Source organism: Microcebus murinus, chromosome 25 (assembly GCF_040939455.1).
Source record: "Microcebus murinus isolate Inina chromosome 25, M.murinus_Inina_mat1.0, whole genome shotgun sequence".
Taxonomy (NCBI): Eukaryota; Metazoa; Chordata; class Mammalia; order Primates; family Cheirogaleidae; genus Microcebus; species Microcebus murinus.
Window position 1 is genome coordinate 2,952,080 of NC_134128.1, and position 22,160 is coordinate 2,974,239.

Genomic DNA, 22,160 nt, shown 5'->3' on the forward strand with positions numbered 1-22,160 from the left:
AAAGGCAGGGAAGACGCCGTGGCATCTCATGTGGCTTGCCCGTCAGCGAGGACGCCGGTGGTATAGACCGTCCACACCGCGGGGCCGGTGAGGGAGCCGCGAGGCGCCTTCTTAGCTGCTCTCCTCTGCCTCCTCTTCTCCTGCTGCTGCTGGAGCATCGGTTCAGACAGAGGCGCACAGTCTGCGCGCTCGGACGGTTTCCCGGGTCCCCTTCCCCTTCCCTGCGCTGGCGGTTCAGGACAAGGGAGGAGGAGGAGAGAGGCGGGCGCGCGTGCTCCTGCGACACCCAGGCCTCCTCCCAGGCGGGTCCTACCCCCACCAGCTCCTTCGCACCACGGCGACCCCCACCCGGGATGGCAGCGACCCCCACCCGGGATGGCAGCGACCCCCCACCCGGGATGGCAGCGACCCCCACCCGGGATGGCAGCGACCCCCACCCGGGATGGCAGCGACCCCCACCCGTGATAGCAGCGACCCCCACCCGGGATGGCAGCGACCCCCACCCGGGATGGCAGCGACCCCCACCCGGGATGGTGGTGTGGGCCGTGACCCCGTGACCCCGTGACCCCCACCCGGGACGGCAGCAGGCCGTGACCCCCCACCCGGGACGGTGGTGTGGGCCGTGACCCCGTGACCCCCACCCGGGACGGCGGCGCAGCATGGCGCGGCCCGCGCGCGGTGGCCGTCCGGCAGGAGCCCAGAGGACACTCGGCCCTGGAATCCCGGACAGCAACGCGGGCAGTGGCCGGGCCTGCGGCGGGCGGCGGGCCTGCGTTTGAAGAAGCGATTTTCATGTTTTAAGCTTTTTAAACCAAAAAATGTAATTTGTGTAAGTTGGAAAAAGCGACACCTGTTCGTTGTGAGTTTCAAGGTTTAGACATCTAGACCAGCGGTGCCCGCCGCTGTGGCACCAGGGCCGGTTTGACGGAGGACAGTCTTCCCACGGGAGGTTGCGGGCCGGAAGGCGAGCTCAGGCTAGAGCCGGGGCGGAGCGGTGTGGACGCGGGGTAGAGTGCATAGACGCGGGGCGGAGTGGCATAGACGCGGGACGGAGTGGCATGGACGCGGGACGGAGCGGCATGGACGCGGGACGGAGCGGTAGGGACGCGGGACGGAGCGGTAGGGACGGGGAGCGGAGCGGCGGGGACGCGGGGGCTGAGTGGCATGGACGCGGGACGGAGCGGCGGGGACGCGGGGAGCCTGGCTCCACTCGCCCCGCTGTGTGGCCAGCTCCTAACAGGTGCCGACTGGTACCGGGCGCGGCCCACACAGGTGAGGGCTCAGGCCCTCCCTGTCCCCGGAGGAACGCGTTCTCTCACCGAGCTCCGAAGATTCCCGGAGGGCAGCAGGGTCCTCTGGGACTGCCCGCGGTGCCCGAGGAGCCCTGGGCAGACACTTGCGCTTTCTGTAGCTCCGCGGCCTGCAGGAGGCAAAGGTTAGTCGCCCCGTGCTCCAACGCCCTTGCGAAGGGCGCATGAAATAAGCAAGGTGAACCTGATTTGAAAACAAAAGTGCCGTAAACCCAGGGACCTTGTTTGCATTCCTGGTAGGGGTCCTTTTGTGTCCAGTGGAACAAACAATCAGCATCACGTATTTTTGAATGTCAACTACTAGGTGTTAGCGCTGCAAAGGGGGTTGTGGAAAATACAGCGTATGTAAGACGTGGTTCAGCCCTCAAGGAGCTCACAGACTGGGCGGGAACACCAATCCCTGCTGGCCGGATCCTGTGGCCACACCAGCCCCGAGTTCAGAGGAAAGATCTTTTGGGGTTAGACGGGAAGAGAGCTTCAGTGTTGAACGACCTGCAGGGAAGTGGCGTAGTCTTTCAAGCTGGGGAGAACCAAGGTCAGGGATGCCCAAGGGGACATGGTATATTGGCATCAAGGAGAAACGGCAGACAAGACCAGAGTGTTGAGGAATGACAGGGAACAAGTTGGGATACAAAGGGACAGAAGCTTTGAAGGTGGGGTCCCAAGAGTCAGTCAGACCTCTGTCCCCAAAGAAAGCCTACACCCACATATGATGATTTTTATGCCCTAATATCAAACTGTCTACTCGATACATATGGTAGCCTGCAGATGAAAAAGGATGAAAATCTATTTCCAAAATGTCTTGGAAACTGTAAAAGGGAATGTAAACATGGGTTGTTATTTTAATATACTTTTGTTAAGTAAAGATAATCCAAGAATAGAAGTAATCGTTTCCTCTTGAATTTCTGAAGGCATTAATCATGGAAAATTATCCAGGAAAATGCATTTTTGCATCCTAAATTATTATTTTTAGAAATACTAAATAAATAAAGCAATTGGGGAGGGAAATAGTAGGATTGCAGGCTTAGAAATTTTCTGAGTTTTGCAAAAAGATAGATCAGTGAGATTGTCGGACCAGCCAACTTCCCTTCGCTTTAAATTTCAAAGGACTCATTTTTGAAGTTGGGGTGTTGTTTTTTTTTCCTCTCTCTTTTCTGTTCTTTTAAAATCTTTCCCCTAGGTTTTGAATGGCTGGCACGAGGTTCATGCCAACTTAGCTCATTAATTGGTGCCATTGGTTTTAATGAAGCAGGAGTTTGGCTAAGAATGGGGACTATGAGACAGATGGAGAACAGGACAGCAATAATGAAAAATGCATATTAATACATTTCTGTGAGTACAGGTTATTGATTTAGTGCAGCTTAATGGACTCTACATTTTTCAGATTTCCTCAGCCATCTTATACAATTATTTTCCAATTCTTTCATGGGTTTCAAAAGCATTTTTCACGTGGTTTATAATGCCTGTTAAATTGTCCTAGGATTATGTGTTTGTTTAGAAATACATAAAATGTTTTCTTTCTTTTGGCAAGTGGCAGCTAAGATTTTTTAAAGCTTATGCATGCAAGTGAAGCCAGTGGGCATGATATGAGCCAATAGTAAAGCCTAGAAAGTTGACAACAGGAGAATTTAAGGGTTATTTGTGTGCTGTCATGGTATCCATCAGTTTGATCAGTGGGGACTTTCTTCTAAGTGGGAGACTTATTTATTGGCATAATCATTTCTCTAAGAAACTTCAATTTAGTACATTTTCTAGGTCAGATTGTATTCAACTTGAGTCTGCTACTTTCACCTAAATTTAGAGCAAGGCAGGTTCAACCAACTCTGCCCCCATAGGACAGAGCCGTGTGGACAGAAAACATCCAAGGGGAAGTCCAGCAAGGACAGCAGAGCTGCCCTGCCTGAAGGCCAGAGAGGAGCACTGCATGGAGTTCTTTGGGCTCTGAGATATGCAGCCCACTGCTACATGTCATTGGACATTCTTTGGATCTGCGGTCCCCCAGCCCCGGGCCCAAGACCAGTACCAGTCCACCGCCACACAGCAGGAGGTGAGCAGAGGGCGAGTGAGTGCAGCTTCATCTCTATTTACACTGCTCCCCATGGCTTGAATCACCGCCTGAGCTCCGCCTCCTGTCAGATCAGCCTCTGTCTCCCATCACCCCTAGATGATGGGAGCGTCTAGTTGCAGGAAAACAAGCTCAGGGCTCCCACTGATTCTGCATTATGATGAGCTGTATAATTATTTCACTATACATTACAATGTAATAATAATAGAAATGAAGTGCACAGCAAATGTATTGTGCTTTAATCATCCTGAAACCATCCACCCCATCCTGCCCTGCTCCATGGAAAAATTGTCTCCCATGAAACTGGTCCCTGGTGCCAAAGCGATTGGGGACCAGATTCCTGGCCAAACTAACAAGATCTGCAGGTCTGAGACGGCAAAGAGCTTTGTCCTAAGGATGTAAGTGTGGTCTTTGAATTGGACAGGTTTAGTTTACGTGGGTGTTGGAGTAACATGGGCACTCCGGGTGGTGGGAGCCAGGGCTGCAATTTCGTCTGTTTGGTCCCGGCACACTTTCCGCAGGAGTGCCCGAGGCATTCTCTGGCCCTGTCGCTGAGCAGGAGAAGAATGGCCCTAATGCTCTGGGAGGGGCAGGCAGTCACACTCCCACGTCAAGGACAGCCCGGGAGCCGTGTTTCTGAATGAGCAGCCATCGCAGGGCCGGGCTAGCCGGGACCCCTTACCATGAAGAAAGCGTCTGTTCCTTCCGGGCCACAACATTTTGGAGGTGGCTTTTCAAGTCTTAACATTGTGCTATTGTGACATCATTGAAACCAAGTCAGGGTGAAGACATTTAAATGAAATATTTATTGCCTTACAATATAACTTAACTTTCCCTCTCTAGCTTTGAGAAGGAATACTGGGGGAAAGGGGATGCGATGACAGGAGCGTGCTGACATCCATGACAACCCCACGGGCCGTCGCGGCGCACGGAGGGCCCAGTTCCACTCTACGAGACCTCACACCCTTTCTTCCACTCGGACAGGTCTCTGCCCTCACAGTGCTTCTTCCAGCGCTGCCTGAGGAGAGGGAAGCAGGAGCAACAGGAGGAAGCATGACAATCCAAGTATTCTTAGGTCAAAACCCACAGAGAAGTAACCGAAATAACCAGCCGTGCCCAGGGCCAAGTTCCATCTGCGCCTGAGATCCAAGGAGTCCGTCCTTTTGCCTTGTTAAGACTTTCCTCTTCCCAGTTTCCTGCTAATCATTATCAGCTTCCGAGACAAGTAAACGACTTTTGTAAAGACGGGTCATTTAATTAAATGCCCAAGTCTCTGAAAAGTGGGTTCCCCACGCGAGTGGCTGTGTAGCGACATTCACTAGAGGCGCAGCAGTGAGACCGCCGTGAGCACCACCTGCGCAGCGGCCCACGCCCAGGCCCACGCCCAGGCCCACGCCCAGGCCCACGCCCAGGCCCACGCCCAGGCCCGCACCCACGCCCAGGCCCATGCTCACAGGCCCATGCCCACACCCACGCCCACGCCCAGGCCCACGCCCACGCCCAGGCCCACGCCCAGGCCCACGGGCCCACGCCCAGGCCCACGCCCAGGCCCACGCCCAGGCCCGCACCCACGCCCGCGCCCACGCCCAGGCCCATGCTCACAGGCCCATGCCCACACCCACGCCCACGCCCAGGCCCACGCCCACGCCCAGGCCCACGCCCAGGCCCGCGCCCAGGCCCGCGCCCACGCCCAGGCCCACGCCCAGGCCCGCGCCCAGGCCCGCGCCCACGCCCAGGCCCGCGCCCAGGCCCACGCCCAGGCCCACGCCCACGCCCACGCCCAGGCCCATGCTCACGGGCCCATGCCCACACCCACGCCCACGCCCATGCCCATGCCCATGGCCACGCTCACATGCCCATGGCCACGCTCACATGCCCATGCCCACGCCCACGCCCATGCCCACGCCCATGCCCATGCTCACGGGCCCATGCCCACGCCCACGCCCACGCCCACGCCCATGCCCACGCCCACGCCCATGCTCACGGGCCCATGCCCACGCCCACGCCCACGCCCATGCCCATGTCCATGCTCACGGGCCCACGCCCACGCCCACGCCCATGCTCACGGGCCCATGCCCACGCCCACGCCCAGGCCCACGCCCACACCCATGCTCACGGGCCCATGCCCACGCCCATGCCCACGCCCATGCCCATGTCCATGCTCACGGGCCCACGCCCACACCCACGCCCATGCCCATGCCCATGCTCACGGGCCCATGCCCATGCCCACGCCCATGCCCATGTCCATGCTCACGGGCCCATGCCCATGCCCACGCCCATGCCCACGCCCATGCCCATGCCCATGCCCACGCCCATGCCCATGCCCATGCCCATGCTCACGGGCCCATGCCCATGCCCATGCCCACGGGCCCATGCCCATGCCCATGCCCATGCCCACGGGCCCATGCCCATGCCCATGCTCACGCCCATGCCCATGCCCATGCTCACGGGCCCATGTTACCATGTCGCGGACCTGGTGATTTTTCTCTCACTGCTGGCTGGCCTCACCCCCCACGAGACGTTGCTGTGCCCTCACAACCTTATCCAATCCGTAGCGAGCTTTCCTCCCACTGGCGTGTGGCCCGCGGTGCCCTCTGCCCGCCCTTCCCCGTGGGAACCCCTCACGTGAAAAGCAATCGCAAACCACCCCGACCCAATCCCGTCCCTTGTCATCCCTGCTACTGTCAATACGAGCTCACCGCACACCGCACGCTGGTGGGGAGGCGCAGGCAAAGCCACGCTCGAATCGCAGCTCACTCTGCGGAGGTGCGTTCGCCAGCGGCCGCGGTAGCCGTGACGAGTGGGCACACTGCCCCAGGGAAAGGCACTTACCAATAGTTCATCCCTTGCGTCTCTTTAATGATTTTCTTGGCACAAATAATCGCATCGGTGAGGTCGTCCGTGATCAAGGCTGTAAGAGACAGGCAGTGCAAGGGTTAGCTGAGGCTTCGTTGTTGGGGGGACCCCAAATTAGGTTTTCTCCACTTTTCTCACTGTTTTCAGAAGAGGAAGGTTGGAAGGACTGTGACATGCTCTACGGAGTCATATTCTCATTTTGAGCTTCTTTGCAAATAAAATAACTTTGTTTCAAGACCATCTCGACTTGAACTAGCTGATACTGCAGAGGAATAGCCCAAGCAATCCTGAAGGGTCTTTGGAAATGTGTGCAGAGAAGGCACAGTGTGAGAATGTTCTCTATGTCCCAAAGGAGTATGCACCTGAGACAGGAGAGTACAGCTTTTTCTCTGTTCCAGTTAGTTTGACATACACCATGTCTTTATAGGTAAATATTAAACCTTTGTTTATTGTCATTTTCCAGTGTATGCCTTTTAAAGCATTTTTATCTGAGCTGTTTTCATGTGCACAAATTTTTAAGTTTTAAGACAAATATGTCACTTTTGTCTTCATTATTTTTCTATTGCTTCAAACATGACACATCTTTTGATTGCAATGTATTAAGTCAGTGGTCCCCGACATTTCTGGCAGGAGGGACTGGTTTCGCAGCAGACAGTCTTTCCATGGAAGGGCGGGGGGGCGGAGCTCAGGCGGGGATGCGAGCGATGGGGCGTGGCTGTGGATACAGGGGAAGCTTGCTCTCCGCTGGCCAGCCACTCACCTCCTCTTATGCGCTTCCCCCTGCCCCCCCCCCCCCCCGTTTCCTAAGTTTCATAGAAGACAACTGGGGCGGGGCCGTGCCACAGAGCACTGTTGCCCGGTCCCTAACAGGATTAAGTGACATCAGCATTCTTTCCTGCTTGCCTGGAATTGACCTCCTCAACACAAACATGACAGAAAAAGGCAAATAAATATTAAAAACTCCAACATCACTGCTGTTGCAAGTCAGGTCCTCCGGAGCAGATGCTGAGGTGGGTGGGTGTGAGATGCCTATTAGAGACTCGCACCTGTGAAAGACGTGGGGCGGAGGCAGGACGGGGTAGATGGAGACGTCTACTGTGATGCAGGCCCGACCGCTCCTCAGCCAACCCGCCACTGGGGAGTGACTGCTGCCCAGCAGAGTTGCCCAGGTGGGGCCCAAACGGCCAGGTCTAAACACCCCGCCTCGCTTGGTCACGGGTGTGGCCCGCCCCAGAAGGGCACAGCCCCACGTGAGGCAGGTCTCTGCAGCTAAGGCAGGCCGTGAAGAGGTGGCAGGGACACTGTCTGCTCATCAGACAGAGGCAGTCGGGCAACGCGCCTTCCCTTGGAGGGGACCGAGGAGGTCTGTCTCCACGACCGCCACAGCCCCCAGCAAGGACAGGAAAACCCAAACCACTTGGTATCATCTCTATTTATCAACGAAGCAAAGTTTTTCCGAGGACTGGGCAATGCTCCATGCTGGCCAGGGCGCAGTGAGCTGGGTGCCCTGAAGCACTTGCTGCGCGAGAGTAACGGGTCCGGCTTTTCAGGAGAGCAATGTCGCAGGGTGTGTCTAGAGCCTGTGTGTCAAATGTCCTTTGACCTGGTCATTTCTCTTCGTGGATCCATCCTAAGGAAATGGTCATGACTCCAGGCAAAGATTTATGTGCAGAGTGGTTTATCATAGCTTTATCATAATTAAGGATGTTCAAATTAATAATAATACCTTCATATGATGAAATAAGGAAACACTTAACTCATGTTTTCACAGGTTGTTTAGTAATATAAGGACGTGCTCTCAATGCAATTAGCTTCCCAACATCGCAAACATACCTATTGAGCGCTACGTTGTCCAATATTGTGACCATTAGCCACATGTGGCTATTTAAATTTAAATTATATTTGTTGATGGATGAATGGACTAGAAATGGTGTTTATTATAGAATGGAATATTATTTAGCCACAAAGAAGGAGATGCTGACATTTGCAATGACATGGATGAGGACATCATGCTAAGTGAAGGGAGTGAGACGCAGAAAGTCAAACGCTGCCTGAGCTCACTTGCTTTGCAGGATCTGAAAACATTGAACTTACAAAGCAGAGAGCAGAACGGTGGCTGCAGGGGCTGGGTGGTGGGAAAATGGGGAGATGTTGCTCAAAAGGTTCAGATATATAAGGTAAAGAACATTGTACACAGACACACAGTAGCTCTGTGAGGTGATGGGTATATTGATAAACTTGATGTAGTTATCACTTCACAATACATATGTATATCAAATCATCATGTTATATGCCTTAAATATGTGCAACTTTTATCTGTCAATTATATCTCAATAAATCTGGGGAAAATTTAAATTAATTATCATTAAATGCAATGGAAACTTCAGTCCCTGAGTTGCTCTAGCTACATTTCAGATGCTTTATAGCCACTTGTGGCTAGTGGTTCTCCTATTGGACAGCATAGGTAAAAAACATGTTCATCATTACAGAAAGTTCTATTGAACAGTACTGGGAAAAAAATCATAAATTCACTAGTATTTTTAAAGGATTGGCTATATTAATTGTGGGATTACTGATGGTCTCAAATCTTTGCTGTTTATTTTCTAAATTTTTTTTATCATAGAAATGAATTATTAATATTCTTATTACCAGAAAAAATAACCAAAAATAATACTGTTAGCCTAAAATTTTGCATTTCAATAGAGCATTGTAATACCAGATTACTTTGTTAATTCATTTGAAAGGGGAATTTCTCCTTGAGGATGTTGTTCCCTTGAGTTGCTAATTTGTTGCATTCTCAGTTTGGCTTAATTGGAAGATAAGGCACTGCTACATTTCTTTAAGCAAATTTATTCTAAATGTGGCTTGATTTTTTTTTGTGGCTTAGTTTTTATTGAAACAAAATTCTATTAGCCAGAAGAAAAATTAACAAAAGATATCATCTATCACTGATAGCAATGGAAGCAATATATGCAAATTGACTAGCATTTGTAGTAAAAAATAAAGCTATTAATATATCAGCTCATGAGAGGCTTTTGCCTTGTTTCTAGAGATATGAGTATGTGGACTATAATAGCTATTACTGTTAGCTAGCACATCTTACTCAGGTCAGGCACATGCTAAGTGTCTTTCTGCAAATCTCTGCTAGTCCTCAGAACAATCATTTCAGTGGGTACCATTGTTATTTATTTATGCTGAGGTCACACACCCAGTAGGTGGGCCTGTATTCCAACCTAGGGCTTAAATTCTGCCGTCTCTGCCTCCCCCTCCCAACAGAAGCCACGTAAGCCAAGATTCCTGCTTATGACACACTATATGCTAATAAAGTTGATAATAAAGATATAAATATTCATTTTCAAGTAATTATTTATCTATGAGATTATCCAAATGTAAGTGTTTGGTAACTGATCCATGTTTCAATTAGGAACACTTTTTTTGGGGTGCATAAGTGCTTGATACGTGCTGAGACGCTGTGGCTTATGTTTGGAAGTGGCTGGGGACATTTCCCTGGGGGAAGTAAGGTCGGTGGCGTCTTAAGGGGTGAGGAGAACACGTATTATACACAGCGAGGAAGGAGCAGATCGTATTCTATTACTCCGGGATTGGAGCACATCTCAGGCACGTACACAAAGAGTAAGTTTTGTATTTGGGGCACGGCAGTTTGCTTGCCTGGAGATGCCATTTAAGGGTTCCTGGGACTATTAGGAGATGCAGGCCCAGGAAGTGGACACCGTGTGAAGTTGTTCATCTGCCTCCGGCTCTCTTAGAGCATTTTGTTGCACAGTTAAGATGTTTTGAAAGTGCTCATTGGCCACGGCTGAATTTGCTGGGGAAAATACGTTAAGGAAGGTGGGGGCTGGGAAATAACCAACCTAACGCGGCGCTGTTACAGGAAACAGCCACCAAGGGGCAGCAGAGAGGCAGAAATAAGTTAAAACAGAGCGCACGTTTCTAATGAGGATTCGTGCCAATAATTGTTTCTGCCCAATTTACTTTAAATAGACAAGTCTGTCCAGTCAAACATGAATAAGGAGAGGGTTGTGTTGAACAGCAAAACATTATTCAACACAATAGTGTATTCTTCCACATCTAACAAAACAGCAATGACCTGCACAGAAGAGCTACAGTCCTTGCTTTAGTTACGCTGGCTCTACACCAGTGTCTCTCGCCAGCATCCTCCTGCCTCTCAACTAAAATAGAGCCATCAGGCCACGCATTGCATCTCTGTCCCCTCTCTCTAAAGTGACCACGGTCATCGCAGACACCAGGCTGATGAGAAACAAGATTAATATGAGTGAACTAGGCTAGATGGAAGAGTCAGTAATACCTTTTCTTTAAACGTGTCTCATTTTTATGAAGCCTGTGATGTTGGAGGAAAACAAAGATTGCCTTAGATTGGGAATTTTGTATTCTGCATGCATGTATTTTTATGTGTGTGTATATGTGTGTGTGTATGTATACATGTATGTGTATATGTGTGTATATATGCTTTATGTATGTGAATATTTTAAAAAAATTTCTGTCCAAATAGTTTGGGGAAGGTAGGCAGGAATTTTAGGAATGCAATTTGGAATGGAGAGTAGGAGCTTGTCTAGTTTCATAAGATGGGCTTGAAATGTGTGTATATTATACATATTTGTAATGTCACGTGCCTTGTAAATATCCCCTAATGCTAACTTGCTTCCAGGTTCCTATGACAGATGTCCCTACTTCTGTGATACAAATGACATTGTTCGTGATGAAAGCTGTAGTGGCCTGAGGCTGAAGGAGGGGTGATCAGGTTACAAAACCAACATCCTGTTCTTCTATGTTAAAGCTGTCCATGAAAATCCATGCTCTTTATGATGAGAAAACAGAGATGAGCGTCCCTTCACCACTAACCATGAACTGTCCAACATTTTAATTTCCTAGAATCAAAGATTGTCTTGCAGATAGTCATTTGCTCCAGACTTCCTTAATTAGAACAAAATTGAACAATATTAAATTAGAAAACTGGATGTAAAGTCAAGCACGGCCATGATGAGGTAACAGATTTTGCTATCAACGACTAGAAAACTGGACAACATACATAAAAAAGTTATTTTCAGACACTGGACAACTGGCAGTGCAGGATCCCAGATAGACAACAAATGTGGTGAGCCGTAGGACCGCCATGGCTTCCTGCACGAGGAGCCTTCCAGACTGGGGAGGTGGAGCCCTGGCAGGGCGGGAGACAGACTTCAGAGACCGAGGCAGCTGGAATTCATGGAGAAGAACACCTGAGAAGTAGGAGCTGCCCAGAGGAAAAGCACCAGAAATCTGCTTAGAGGGTCCCCGAGTCTTTGGCTGAAGGCTAACCTGGGTGTTCCCAGAGGGTAAAACTGCAAGAGGCTAACAACTGCCGGGGGGGTGGGCAGTTACAGGGCTCACTCGGGGCTGGGACATTGGATTTCTGAAGAAAAGAAGATCTGCTGAAGCCCAAGACATTCCAAAGAGACACTAGGTGAGTGATGCCTTGGCAGCAGGACTAAAGTAGCCTTACTATGAAGACGCTCTAGAACTTCCCCAACTGAACGCAGTTCGAGAACAAGCCTTAAAAGAGTGAAGCTGATCAGCAGGAACTTAACTGCTCAGCAAAACGAAATTCAGCATTCCTTAGAGGAGCACAGCGTGATCCAGGCACTCACAAGGCTGCACACACCACGCCCAGTATCCAGTAAAAATGTACAAAGAGGCATAAAATGTGACACAAAACCTACCAGAAAAAAGATCACTCAGTGGAGGACCCAGAGATGACAGAAGTTGATCGAATTAGCACATAAGAAATTTAAAACAGTGTTTACCAATACACTTATTTATATCAAGGACTTCAAGAAAAACACAAACAAAATGGAATAAAAGATTTAAAATTACCTAACACTGAATAAAAAATATGGTATCTGAAATGAAACATCCAATTAATGAGTGTAATAGATTAGGCACTTCAGAAAAAAAAGATAAAAAATAAAGTAAAAAAGATCAGAGGATTTGAAGATATAGCAATGGAAACTATTGAAAATAAAAAAAACAGGGAAGAAGGCTAAACATCCGAAGAACCTCAGTGACCTGTGAGATAGTATCAGCGATCTAACGGATGTCATTATAATCATTGGAGGAGAAAAGAAAAAGTATTTGAAGAAGGAATGGCTAAATTTTTTCCAAATTTAATGAAAATTATAAACTCAGGGACCCAAAATGTTAATGAATACCAAGTAAGATAAACACAAATACCACACATGATCAAATTGCTGAAAATGAGTGGTAAAGATAAAATCTTAAAAGCAGCTAGAGGAAAAAAGACACATTACCTGCAGGGAACAAAGATAAGAAAATTCCTGGTTCCCATGATAAACAAAGCAAGCTAGAAGACAACAGAGCCATCTTAGCAACTTGAGAGCAAAAACTGTTAGCCTAGAATTTTACCTGTAGAGAAAAATATCCTCCCAGTCAAAATGAATGCTCCCTAGTAGATCACTACTCCAAAAAAAAAAAAAAAAAAGAAAAAGTTAAAGGAAGTTCTAAATGCTATCACTTCACTTAACCCTTAACTGCCTACTCAAATGAAACCACCAAAAGAATGAACAGTATTGGAAGTAGTAAATTTTTTCTTCATTTAAAAATGTATTTAAAAGGTAATTGTGTAAAGCAAAAATAATAAAAGTGCATCTTGAAGTATTACATGACATGCAGAAATAAAGTGCATGACAACATGTCACAATGGGTGGGAGGGGAAATTGAAGTATACTGTTATAAAACATGTATATTGTATATGAAGTGGTGTGTTATTAATATTTGAAGGTAGAATGTGATAAAATAATCATGCCTGCAGGAAACCCGAGAGTAACTACTAAAAACAAAGTGGAGGTGTAGATATCAAGCCAGTAAAAGAGAATGCTGAAAACTATTCAATTAACTTAAGGAATGCAGAAAAAAATGGAACAAAGAATAGATGGCACAAATAGAGAACAAAAGAGCAAGATGGGATTTAAAGCTTGCTACATCAGTATCACATTAAATGTAAATGGTCTAACCAAGGTTCGGCAAATGATAGCCCACACGCCAACCTCCTATTTTTGTAAATAAAGCTTTATTGGAACACAGCCAGGCCCATTCATTTACACATTTTCTATGGCTTCTTTCACACTGTGTCATGGTGGAGCAGTTGCAATAAAATCCATGTGGCCTGCAAAGCCTAAAATACATACTATATGGCCCTTTAGGAAAACATTTGCTGGTCTATGGTCTAATCACTCAAATTGAAAAGCAGTGATTATCAGAATGGATCAAATGTAACACGTAACTATTTGTTACCTATAAGAAATTCACTTTAAATATAAAGACACAGATGGGTTAAAAATAAAAGAATGGAAAGAAATACCATTGCAAATACTTCCCAGAAGAAAGCTGGAGTGGCTTTATTGCTATCAGACAAGTAGATTTCTGGATAGGACACAGTATAGAGTTAAGGAGAAACACCAACTCCAGAAATAAAAGGGTCAATTGATCATGAAGACATAACAATCCTCAGTGAGTATGCTCCTACTAACAGGGCATCTACAACTGACAAGACTGAAAAGAGAAATAGACAAAACCATAGTGACAGTTACAAGTTTTAGTCTGTCTTTCTCACTGTGTGATAGAACAATTAAGAAAATCAGTAAGGATGTAACAGTCATTTATAGAACATCTGCCCACCCACTATAACACACACATTTTCTTTCAAAGGCACATTTGCCATAAGACACATATGCTCTGCTATAAAACAAGGCTAAAGAAATTTTAAAGGTTTGGAACCATATAGACCATATTCTCCTCCCACCGTGAGATGTAATTAGAAATCTATAATAAAAGTTCATCCTGGGATTATCCCTCACGGTCATGCTGGGTGTCCCCTTTGCCTGTCTCCCTTATTGAACCCCTTGTCTCCCTGTTTCTTGGTTTCCTTTATCATTTTGGTGGAGCGCCTTCCCACAGTGCTGTGAGAAAGGACGCAGGGCTGCCCCGTGCCTCTTCTCTTTGCCCTGGGCGTCCACTCCCCGTCCTCCTTGGCCGTGCTCGGTGCACTGGGAGGTGGACCCACACCGATGGTGTCAGCGGGCCTGTTGTCCTCTGACTTCTGGCAGCGTTTACGGGAGTGCACGCCAGCGGGAGAGGAGGGGAGGAAGGACAGTGAAGTTATTTTTTGGCAGGTCACTCAGTGCAAGGTATATGTTTTTGAAGCGAGGTCACAGGTCCTACAAGGCAGTCCTGTCCCTGTGTACTCGAGTGCTGGTCACAGCTCTTCCCAGTCCCCTTTGGGCCAGGGGCTGGTGAAGACCTGCTGGTCCTAACTGCTCACTTTATTATCCCTTCATGGTTTTCCTATGATCTGATCTCACCTTTGTTAGATGGCCTCTTTATTAATTTCCTCAAATCACCCTGTTTTGCACTGGCTGTTTTCCAGCCAGGATTCTTTATGATATAGGAGGCAATAATTTTAGCAACTTGTTCATCTAAAAAATGTATTCATTCTGCCCTCAAAATATGCTGATTATTGGGCTAGTATGGAATTGCAGATGGAAATATCCACTCTATTGGTTTAGGAGTCAGATTTCTCTAATCCCTAAGTTAGTCACCACCTGCTTCCTGCTTTCCAGCTTCTAACTTATTTTGGTACTATTTCTTCTTCCATTTACCTTGTCTTTTTGGATTTATGCTTTTTTGTCTTATTTATTCTTAAATCTCTGCACTATTAATTTAATAGGCTATCAAGACAGAGGCGAGAAGCATTAGTTTCCTATTGCTGCCATAACAAATTACTGCAAATGTAGTGTCTTAAAAAACACAAAATTTTATTACAATTCTGTAGGTCAGAGAGTGACATGGAATTCACCCAGATAAAGCCAAGGTGTTGGCAAGTCTGTTTCTCTGGAGGACGACCCATTTCCTTGCTTATTTGGGGTCTGGCAGAATTCAGTTCCTTGTGGATGCAGGGCTGAGGTCTCTGCTGCTTGCCGGCTGTGAGTGGGGACCGCCCCAGCTTCTGTGGGCCACTCACACTTGACTCCTGACCCCTTACACCACCTTCAGGGCCATCAGTGGTAGATCGAGTCCCTCCTACGCTTTGAATCTTATCTCTCCTCTGTCTTCCGTCATCGGTTCGCTCTCTGATCACAGCTGAGTAAGATTCTCTGCGTTTAAGGGTCCACCCATATCACCCAGGATAATCCCCCCTTCTCAAGCTTGGACTCTTCATCACATCTGCAAAGTCCCTTTCCACGTAAGGTCACAGACTCAGATTTCAGGGATCAGGGAGTGGACATTCTGGGGGACCATTACTGAGCCCCGTGGGAGGTGAATGCACGCATCTAATCGCCGTAGGCAACTGAAGCCCGCAGGCTCCTAGGGAACGCTGGCGAGATCGGAGGTTCAGGGAGGGGTTCAAGTCACACCTGCAGAAGGTGAAGGTACTGAATGTTTTAGCCCAGGAGATAAGAAACTAGAGGTGAGAAATACTCATGAATCATTTGCAAAGAGTTCATAAGTTTCTATGTATAAAATAAAGCAAATTTGTTTTGAATAAATCCAGAAGGAAAAACTAGGATTAATGGAAGATGGCTGTAAGGAGGTAGATGGGTCCAACAAAAGAATGTTCTAAATTAAGGGCTGATTAACAATTGGGAGGTCCACCTTAGGAGGCAGTGACCATTCTGTGTTAAAGCAAGGGTAGGAAAAATTTACTAGGTTAATTAACGTATTATTCAGTCACTCATATAGTCAACATGTACACTAATTGTCTTATACCAGGTCCCCTCTCTCCCTGTCTGCGGTTTTCACTTTCCATAGTTTCAGATACCCACGGTCAGCTGCATTAATATTAATATAATTAATATATTGCATCAACAATTAATTATTAATAAAATATTAACAATTTATTAATGTAATTAATTAATATGATTTATTGAGAGAGACCATATTCACATAATTTTTATTACAGTACATTGTTGTAATTGTTCCACTTTATCATTAGTTATTATTGTTAATTTCCCACTGTGCCTAATTTTAAATCAGACTTTATCATAGATATGCACGCACAGGAAAACACAGTGTATGCAGCGTTCGGTGCCAGCGCGGTTTCAGGCAGCCATGGGGGTCTCGGGACGTACCCCCTCAGACTAGAGGAATACTGTGTGTGGCAAAGAGAAATTAAAGCACACTTTACTTCCTGCTCCCAAAGAACTTTCCAGAGAACATTTCATGACTCTGACCACAGCCTGCTCCCTCACGCCCCGTCTGTCATGCAATAACCGTTTACTGAGCTGCCACAGCGCCCGGCACCGTCCACACGGAGGCCACGTCAGTGAGTGAAACGGACACACCTCTCGCCCTCCAGCGGCTGCCTACAGCTCTGTCCTTGTGCCTGCTCAGTGTCTGTGCATCCGTCCCTCTTCTCCGTGTCCCCAGCCATGGCCACCACTCGGGTCTTCTGTGTCTGCCCTCAACGATCGCAGTGGCACTGAAATGTTCTTTTCTTTAATCTGTTCTCGAGCCCGCTTGTGGACTCATCTTGTGGAATCCATGCACAATTATCTGACCCCACCGGCTCCATGCTGAAGGCGGAAGTCAGGGCAAGCGCCGCGGCCCGGCCGGCTGGGCCCTGCTCATGCACGCGACAGCCGCTCCACCTGCGCCTCCGCGACGCCTCGCAGGCCCTCAGCGCCAGACCCGACGAGCAGCCACGTCCCTGCCCGCCGCGCCTTCCCAACCGCCCCGCGCGTCGCGACTGCCCTCGCCGGAATGACTCCTCTCTACCCAAATCCCACCTGTCTTCCAAGTCTCCGGTCATTGTCACCGTGTCTACAGAACTTTCATAGTTTTGTTAATGCTGTCACTTTCCTCTGAAGCCCACAGCGCTCAGGCCACGCCTGTGTGCAGTCATTTACTGGACTTCACATAAGCACACATTCTCTTCCCTCGTTGCTTAAAGGCTCTGCAAAGCCGAGTTCATCTCTGGTCTATTTTGGTACCCTCAGTGCTGTGCACGCATTTACTTCTTGAATGACCACAGTGCGAGACGACTTGGAAGTGAATTCCAGCCTCATCTCTACTGTTTGAGCGACGGAAGTGCGTTCACTTGTGCCACCTGCACGAGCAGCGCACACGCTCTGAGCGCGTTGCTCCCGGGAAGCAGTGAGCAAGCGCTGCCTCCGCACTGAGGACGCCCAGTGCCTCCCCCTGCGGAAAGGCAGGAAGGCCATTTGTCCAGCCCCTGTTTTTGTGGAGGGTTTAATAAAAATTATCCCAGAAGGAATAAATCACCTTTTGACAAGCAAGTCACAGGAACTCAAGTGTCACCCTGGGGAACTAGTGAATAGTTGGTTGGCCTGGAAGGGACCCACGCAAATCTGAGCTCCAAACTTTAGTGAAAGTGGAAAATGGGTGGATATCCCATTGTCAGCCCTCTTGCCTTTGTTCCTGAGGATAATATTTTTGGCAAATCAAAACTGTACCTGAGCAGGCAACGTGACAGTGGTTCTTCTCTTGCACCTTTTCGTATCTGCACCACGTGAAACTGTTTATCTGAAAAATGCCGTAGTCGACACTGCCGTCGTCCAGCGTGGTCTGCGCGGTGGTGTTGTAGCCGCTCTCGTAGTACGCCATGCAGATCCCTAGGAAGGGCCAGGCCCCGGTGCCGGGAGAAGCAATGCGTTCCCCCTCAGCCGGCCCTTGGGGGCTTCCTTATCCCACTCACCTAATTGCCTCCTCCCAACAAGCCTGGGGTGCCGGGCAGGGGTGGGCCCAGGAGCACACAGGGACAGCGCTTTGGGGGCTGCGGTGGCACACCTAAAGCTGCACACCTGGTCAGTGCCGTGCCTAGTCTAGGACCAAAAGTGAGGTCCTCCCCCGACGATGCCAGCAGGGAGGCATGGTTTCCCGTGCCTCGCTGGAGCTGGGGTTGTCACAGGGCTCCAGGACTGAGGGGCGAGGGGCAGGGGAGGGATGGGAGGAGGGCGGTGTGCGACCGCCCAGCAGCCATCCCTGGGCGCGGGGCACGTTCAGACCATGGACAGGCTGGGAGCAAACAGAAGAGAGTGTAGCTGGGGCCCTCAGCGTGGGTCTCAGTGGACAGGTCAAAGACAGAAGGGGTGCAGGAAGGAAAAAACCTCACAGTTTCCAAGGCTAAAGCCCGCGTAATTGTCCAGGCCAGCCCTTGAAAATATTTTTGCCAGTTTGCAGCGCGTGTAGACCTTGGACTCCGTGCTTGTGACCAGACAGCCGATCAGGGCCAGGACCCCCGCAGCCTTCATCCCCGAAGCCTGTTGGGGACAGAACCTGTGGAGGATCAGGAGCCCAGGTCAAACATGCAGGAGTTAGCCCAAGGTTTTGCCCGTGGCCGACGGCGGCTGTCGCCGCGACGGCCCTGCCTAGATCACTTTGCCCGTCACTCGCAGCCATTCCGAGCCAGCGTCAGGGGCAACGGGGAAGCACAGACGGTGCAGTACAGGCGAGGCGCGAGACTGCAGGCACCTTCCTCAGTGCTTTCGCACAGCTACTCTGAACGCAGTGCTGTGCTCCTGGCACCAAGCCAGCAGAGAACTTGGCCCTCCTTCACTGACGTCCAGGTGGGAAGCACGGGGCATCTCCGTGACTGCCATTTGACTCTGAACTGAGAAAATAGAATGCAAAGGCTGAAGCATTTCCTACATAGTTGACCCTTGAGCAACATGGTTCTGGACTGCACGGGTCCGCGTACACACAGATGTTGTCAATGAAAGTTGCCCGAGCTTGCCGGCCTCCTGCCTGTCCTCCCGTGTCCTCCCCGTCTTCTGCCTCTGGCACCCCGGAGACAGCAAGACCCACCCTCGCCCCCTCCTCCTCCTCAGCCCACTCAACGTGAAGATGATGACGATGAAGACCTTTATGCTGATCCACTTCCACTTATCAACAGTAAATGTTTTTTCTTTCTTCTGGTTTTCTTAATAATGTTTTATGTTCTCTAGCTTACTCCACTGTAGGAAGGCAGTATCCGATACATATGACATACAAATACATGCCAATCGCCTGTTTATATTATCAGTAGGGCTTCCCGTCAACAGTAGGCTACTAGGTAAGTTTTGGGGAGGCAAATTTATATGTGGATTTTCAACCACAGGGGAATTGTGCCTACAAATTTGCATTGCTCAAGGCCAACTATACATGCAAACACAGCCCCCTGTTTCAGGCAGAGATGAAATACTGCGGCCCTGCACGGACACCTTTAATATTTATTGTTGGAGTCCATTGAAGGGAGAAGATCAAGCATCTTATCTTTCTTCTATTCGCTTATCTGGCTTCAAAAATGTCAGTCTTTTATCTTTTATCACAAATGCAATGTTTTTCGGGCTCGCCACTGCTACTCTGGGGGGCGTCCTAAAAGCCTGCAGCTGAGTGCAGAGCTCTGGGTGTGGGCGCAGGGGTGAGAAAGAGACCTCCACGGAATTGCTGATTAATAAAATGGGGGTAGGGCCAAGCGCGCCACCTCTTGTTGGCTACTGGTTTTGCACAATCCCTTCCCCTCTTGAGATAATATGTCTTCCTCACATATAACCACCTCACTGGGATGGGCCGAGCTGAAATCTCTGATACCTGCTTAGGATGCTGAACCCAATGTTCAGACATATTTTCATTTGGTGTCATTTTCTACACTTGCCCAGAAAATTTTCAAGTTATTAGTTTCTCTTCTAGGGACTAGGTTTAGTCCCATGGAGAGGGGAGGCTGAAAACAGGGCTGAGTATTGAGCAAGGACAAAGCAGGGAGTCACAACGTGGGCTTTAAAGTAACTAAGCAACAAGGTCACTGACTGCGTTTCCCACGGGGCACGGGCATGACACCCTTACGAGTAGCAGGGCTGGCAAGCGAGGCCGGCTTCTGTAGGCGAAGTTTTACTGAAACACAGCTACGCCCATCTGGTAGTATGCTATCCTGGCTGCTTTCCCACCCAGGGGCAGGACTGAGTAGTCGTGCTGGAGACTGTGTAGACCGCAAAGCCTACGACATCATCCTCGTTACGGAACATGTGCGTCCCTGGTGTGTAGATTGCGCCAGGCACCGAGAGGCAAACCAATGAAGTCTGAGATGCAGAGCTGGTACGTAAACTTGGTTTCTGTCCCCTGTCTCAGAGTCTTACTGATCTCCAGCCAAAACAACCCCCCCCCCAAGCAATGGTGACCCTAAGCATAATGTTCTAATCCTTCGAGCCCAGGGTTACCCTTGCTGGCTCTTCGGGACAGGTGGCTTCATCAGAGTAACTCAGGTTTTGCTGAAAAGGTAGATTCCTGGTGTCTTCCCCCACAGATTGATTTCTCGAGTGACTACGTGGAAGGCACACCCAGCTACTCACTCAGTCAGTGACTGGCAGCTCACAAGAGCTTCCCGCATCCGGCAAAGCCATGTCTGACTCTTCCAAGGCACGAGTGAGCCCCTTCTTTGCTTAAGAACCTTCCTTTAGAGCCTTAGAGAAAGAAGAATTCTTACCTCCTTTGTTTCCAACTGCCTGGAGATGCTAGAATTCTACTTCTTGGGACATAAGGCCATAACATCCTGCACTCTTGTGTTCTGAGACAGATGATAACTACATTCTGGGCCTTCCTACCCCTCTTTTTTCTTCTTCCCCTGTCAATAACCCTCCTTACTCCGCAACTTGGGCAGGGCCGCCCATCCAAGCGAGAGCTCTTCTATAAAGCAGCAGTCTCCAAACACTATCACAGATCCAGTCATCAGTGAAGTTAGGCATGTACCCTAGTAGTTGTTTACTAAATTGTAAATCACACTCCTGTTCTTTTGTACTAATATGTTATGTAAATTATAAACATACACAAAACCAAAATTTGAAAATGGATGAGACAGAGGTGAAATTAACAGTAAACATTTTATTAACAGTATATTTCTTTGCTATCATTCAGTTGTTATAAATAAAATATTTTTACTGAAATCAGTGATTTTATTATTTTTGAAAACTTTGCTTTAATATTTTGTGACTCAATAATTAAAGGGCTAGTTTCAAGGTTTCTTAATTTCCATGTTTAGATTTAATGACACATTTGAAATTAATTCTTGCTGGGATGTGTAGGTCTAAGTAGAAGTTTATTGTTGGTTGCACATAACTATCATTATATTTTCTTAAATTCTATCTGCCAATATGCAAAGGTTTTGTTGAAATCTATTTTTAAGTATGTTTATTGTTACATTGTGCAGATATAATAACTGTGTAACTGCACTGTAATGACATAACTTATTTAGCCAATTCCATATTGATTCATATTTATATTATTTCATTCTTCTATAATAAACATATTACAGTTAATAACCTTATACATATGTCATTTTCACCTTCACAAGAATATCTGTAGGAAAAATTCCTGGAAATGGAATTTTTAGGTCAAAAAGGGTAATTTAGTAAATTTTCTAGATAGGTTCAAATTGCCTTCCACATGGGCTCATATCTGGAAGATGAAGCTCTTTTCCTACTGCCAGGCCAGCACACTTATCAAACTTTTCAATAGTTGCCAATGTGAGAGAGGAAGCCTGGCATCTCAGCACAGTTTCAATTTCTACTTCTCTTATTTCAAGCTGGTTTAGGAGCCATTTGTGAATTTTTTTCTGTGAACTGTTTATGATAAGAGAAAATTATAGGTTTATTCTTCAAATACCTTTTCAAAATGCTTTTAAATAGGGATTTTACTAATCAGTGAGAAAATAGGGACAGATTGGTTTTTTTTGGCCCTTTAAAAATGCCTATTCAGCAAGTTTGTAGGATACAAGGTAAATATACAAAATTCATATTCTTACATACTATATTACTATTCATATTCTTATATATTAACAATAGAAAATAGAATTTGAAATTTTAAAAATATCATTTATAATAGCACACACAAAAGGATGAAGTACT

General features: G+C 48.0%; 1 protein-coding gene across 1 annotated transcript; it reads right to left on the bottom strand.

Moving 5' to 3' along the window:
- Window positions 1–4,168: 4,168 nt before the first annotated feature.
- LOC105884790 (lysozyme-like protein 1) lies at window positions 4,169–20,728 on the bottom strand. The gene is made up of 5 exons (XM_012789074.3): window positions 20,610–20,728; window positions 18,398–18,561; window positions 17,739–17,897; window positions 6,208–6,286; window positions 4,169–4,393 (listed from the first exon to the last, which is right to left on the bottom strand). The coding sequence occupies exons 1-5, from the start codon at window positions 20,645–20,647 to the stop codon at window positions 4,324–4,326; spliced, it is 510 nt and encodes a 169-aa protein (XP_012644528.1). The 5' UTR covers window positions 20,648–20,728; the 3' UTR covers window positions 4,169–4,323.
- Between the last annotated feature and the right edge of the window lie 1,432 nt (window positions 20,729–22,160).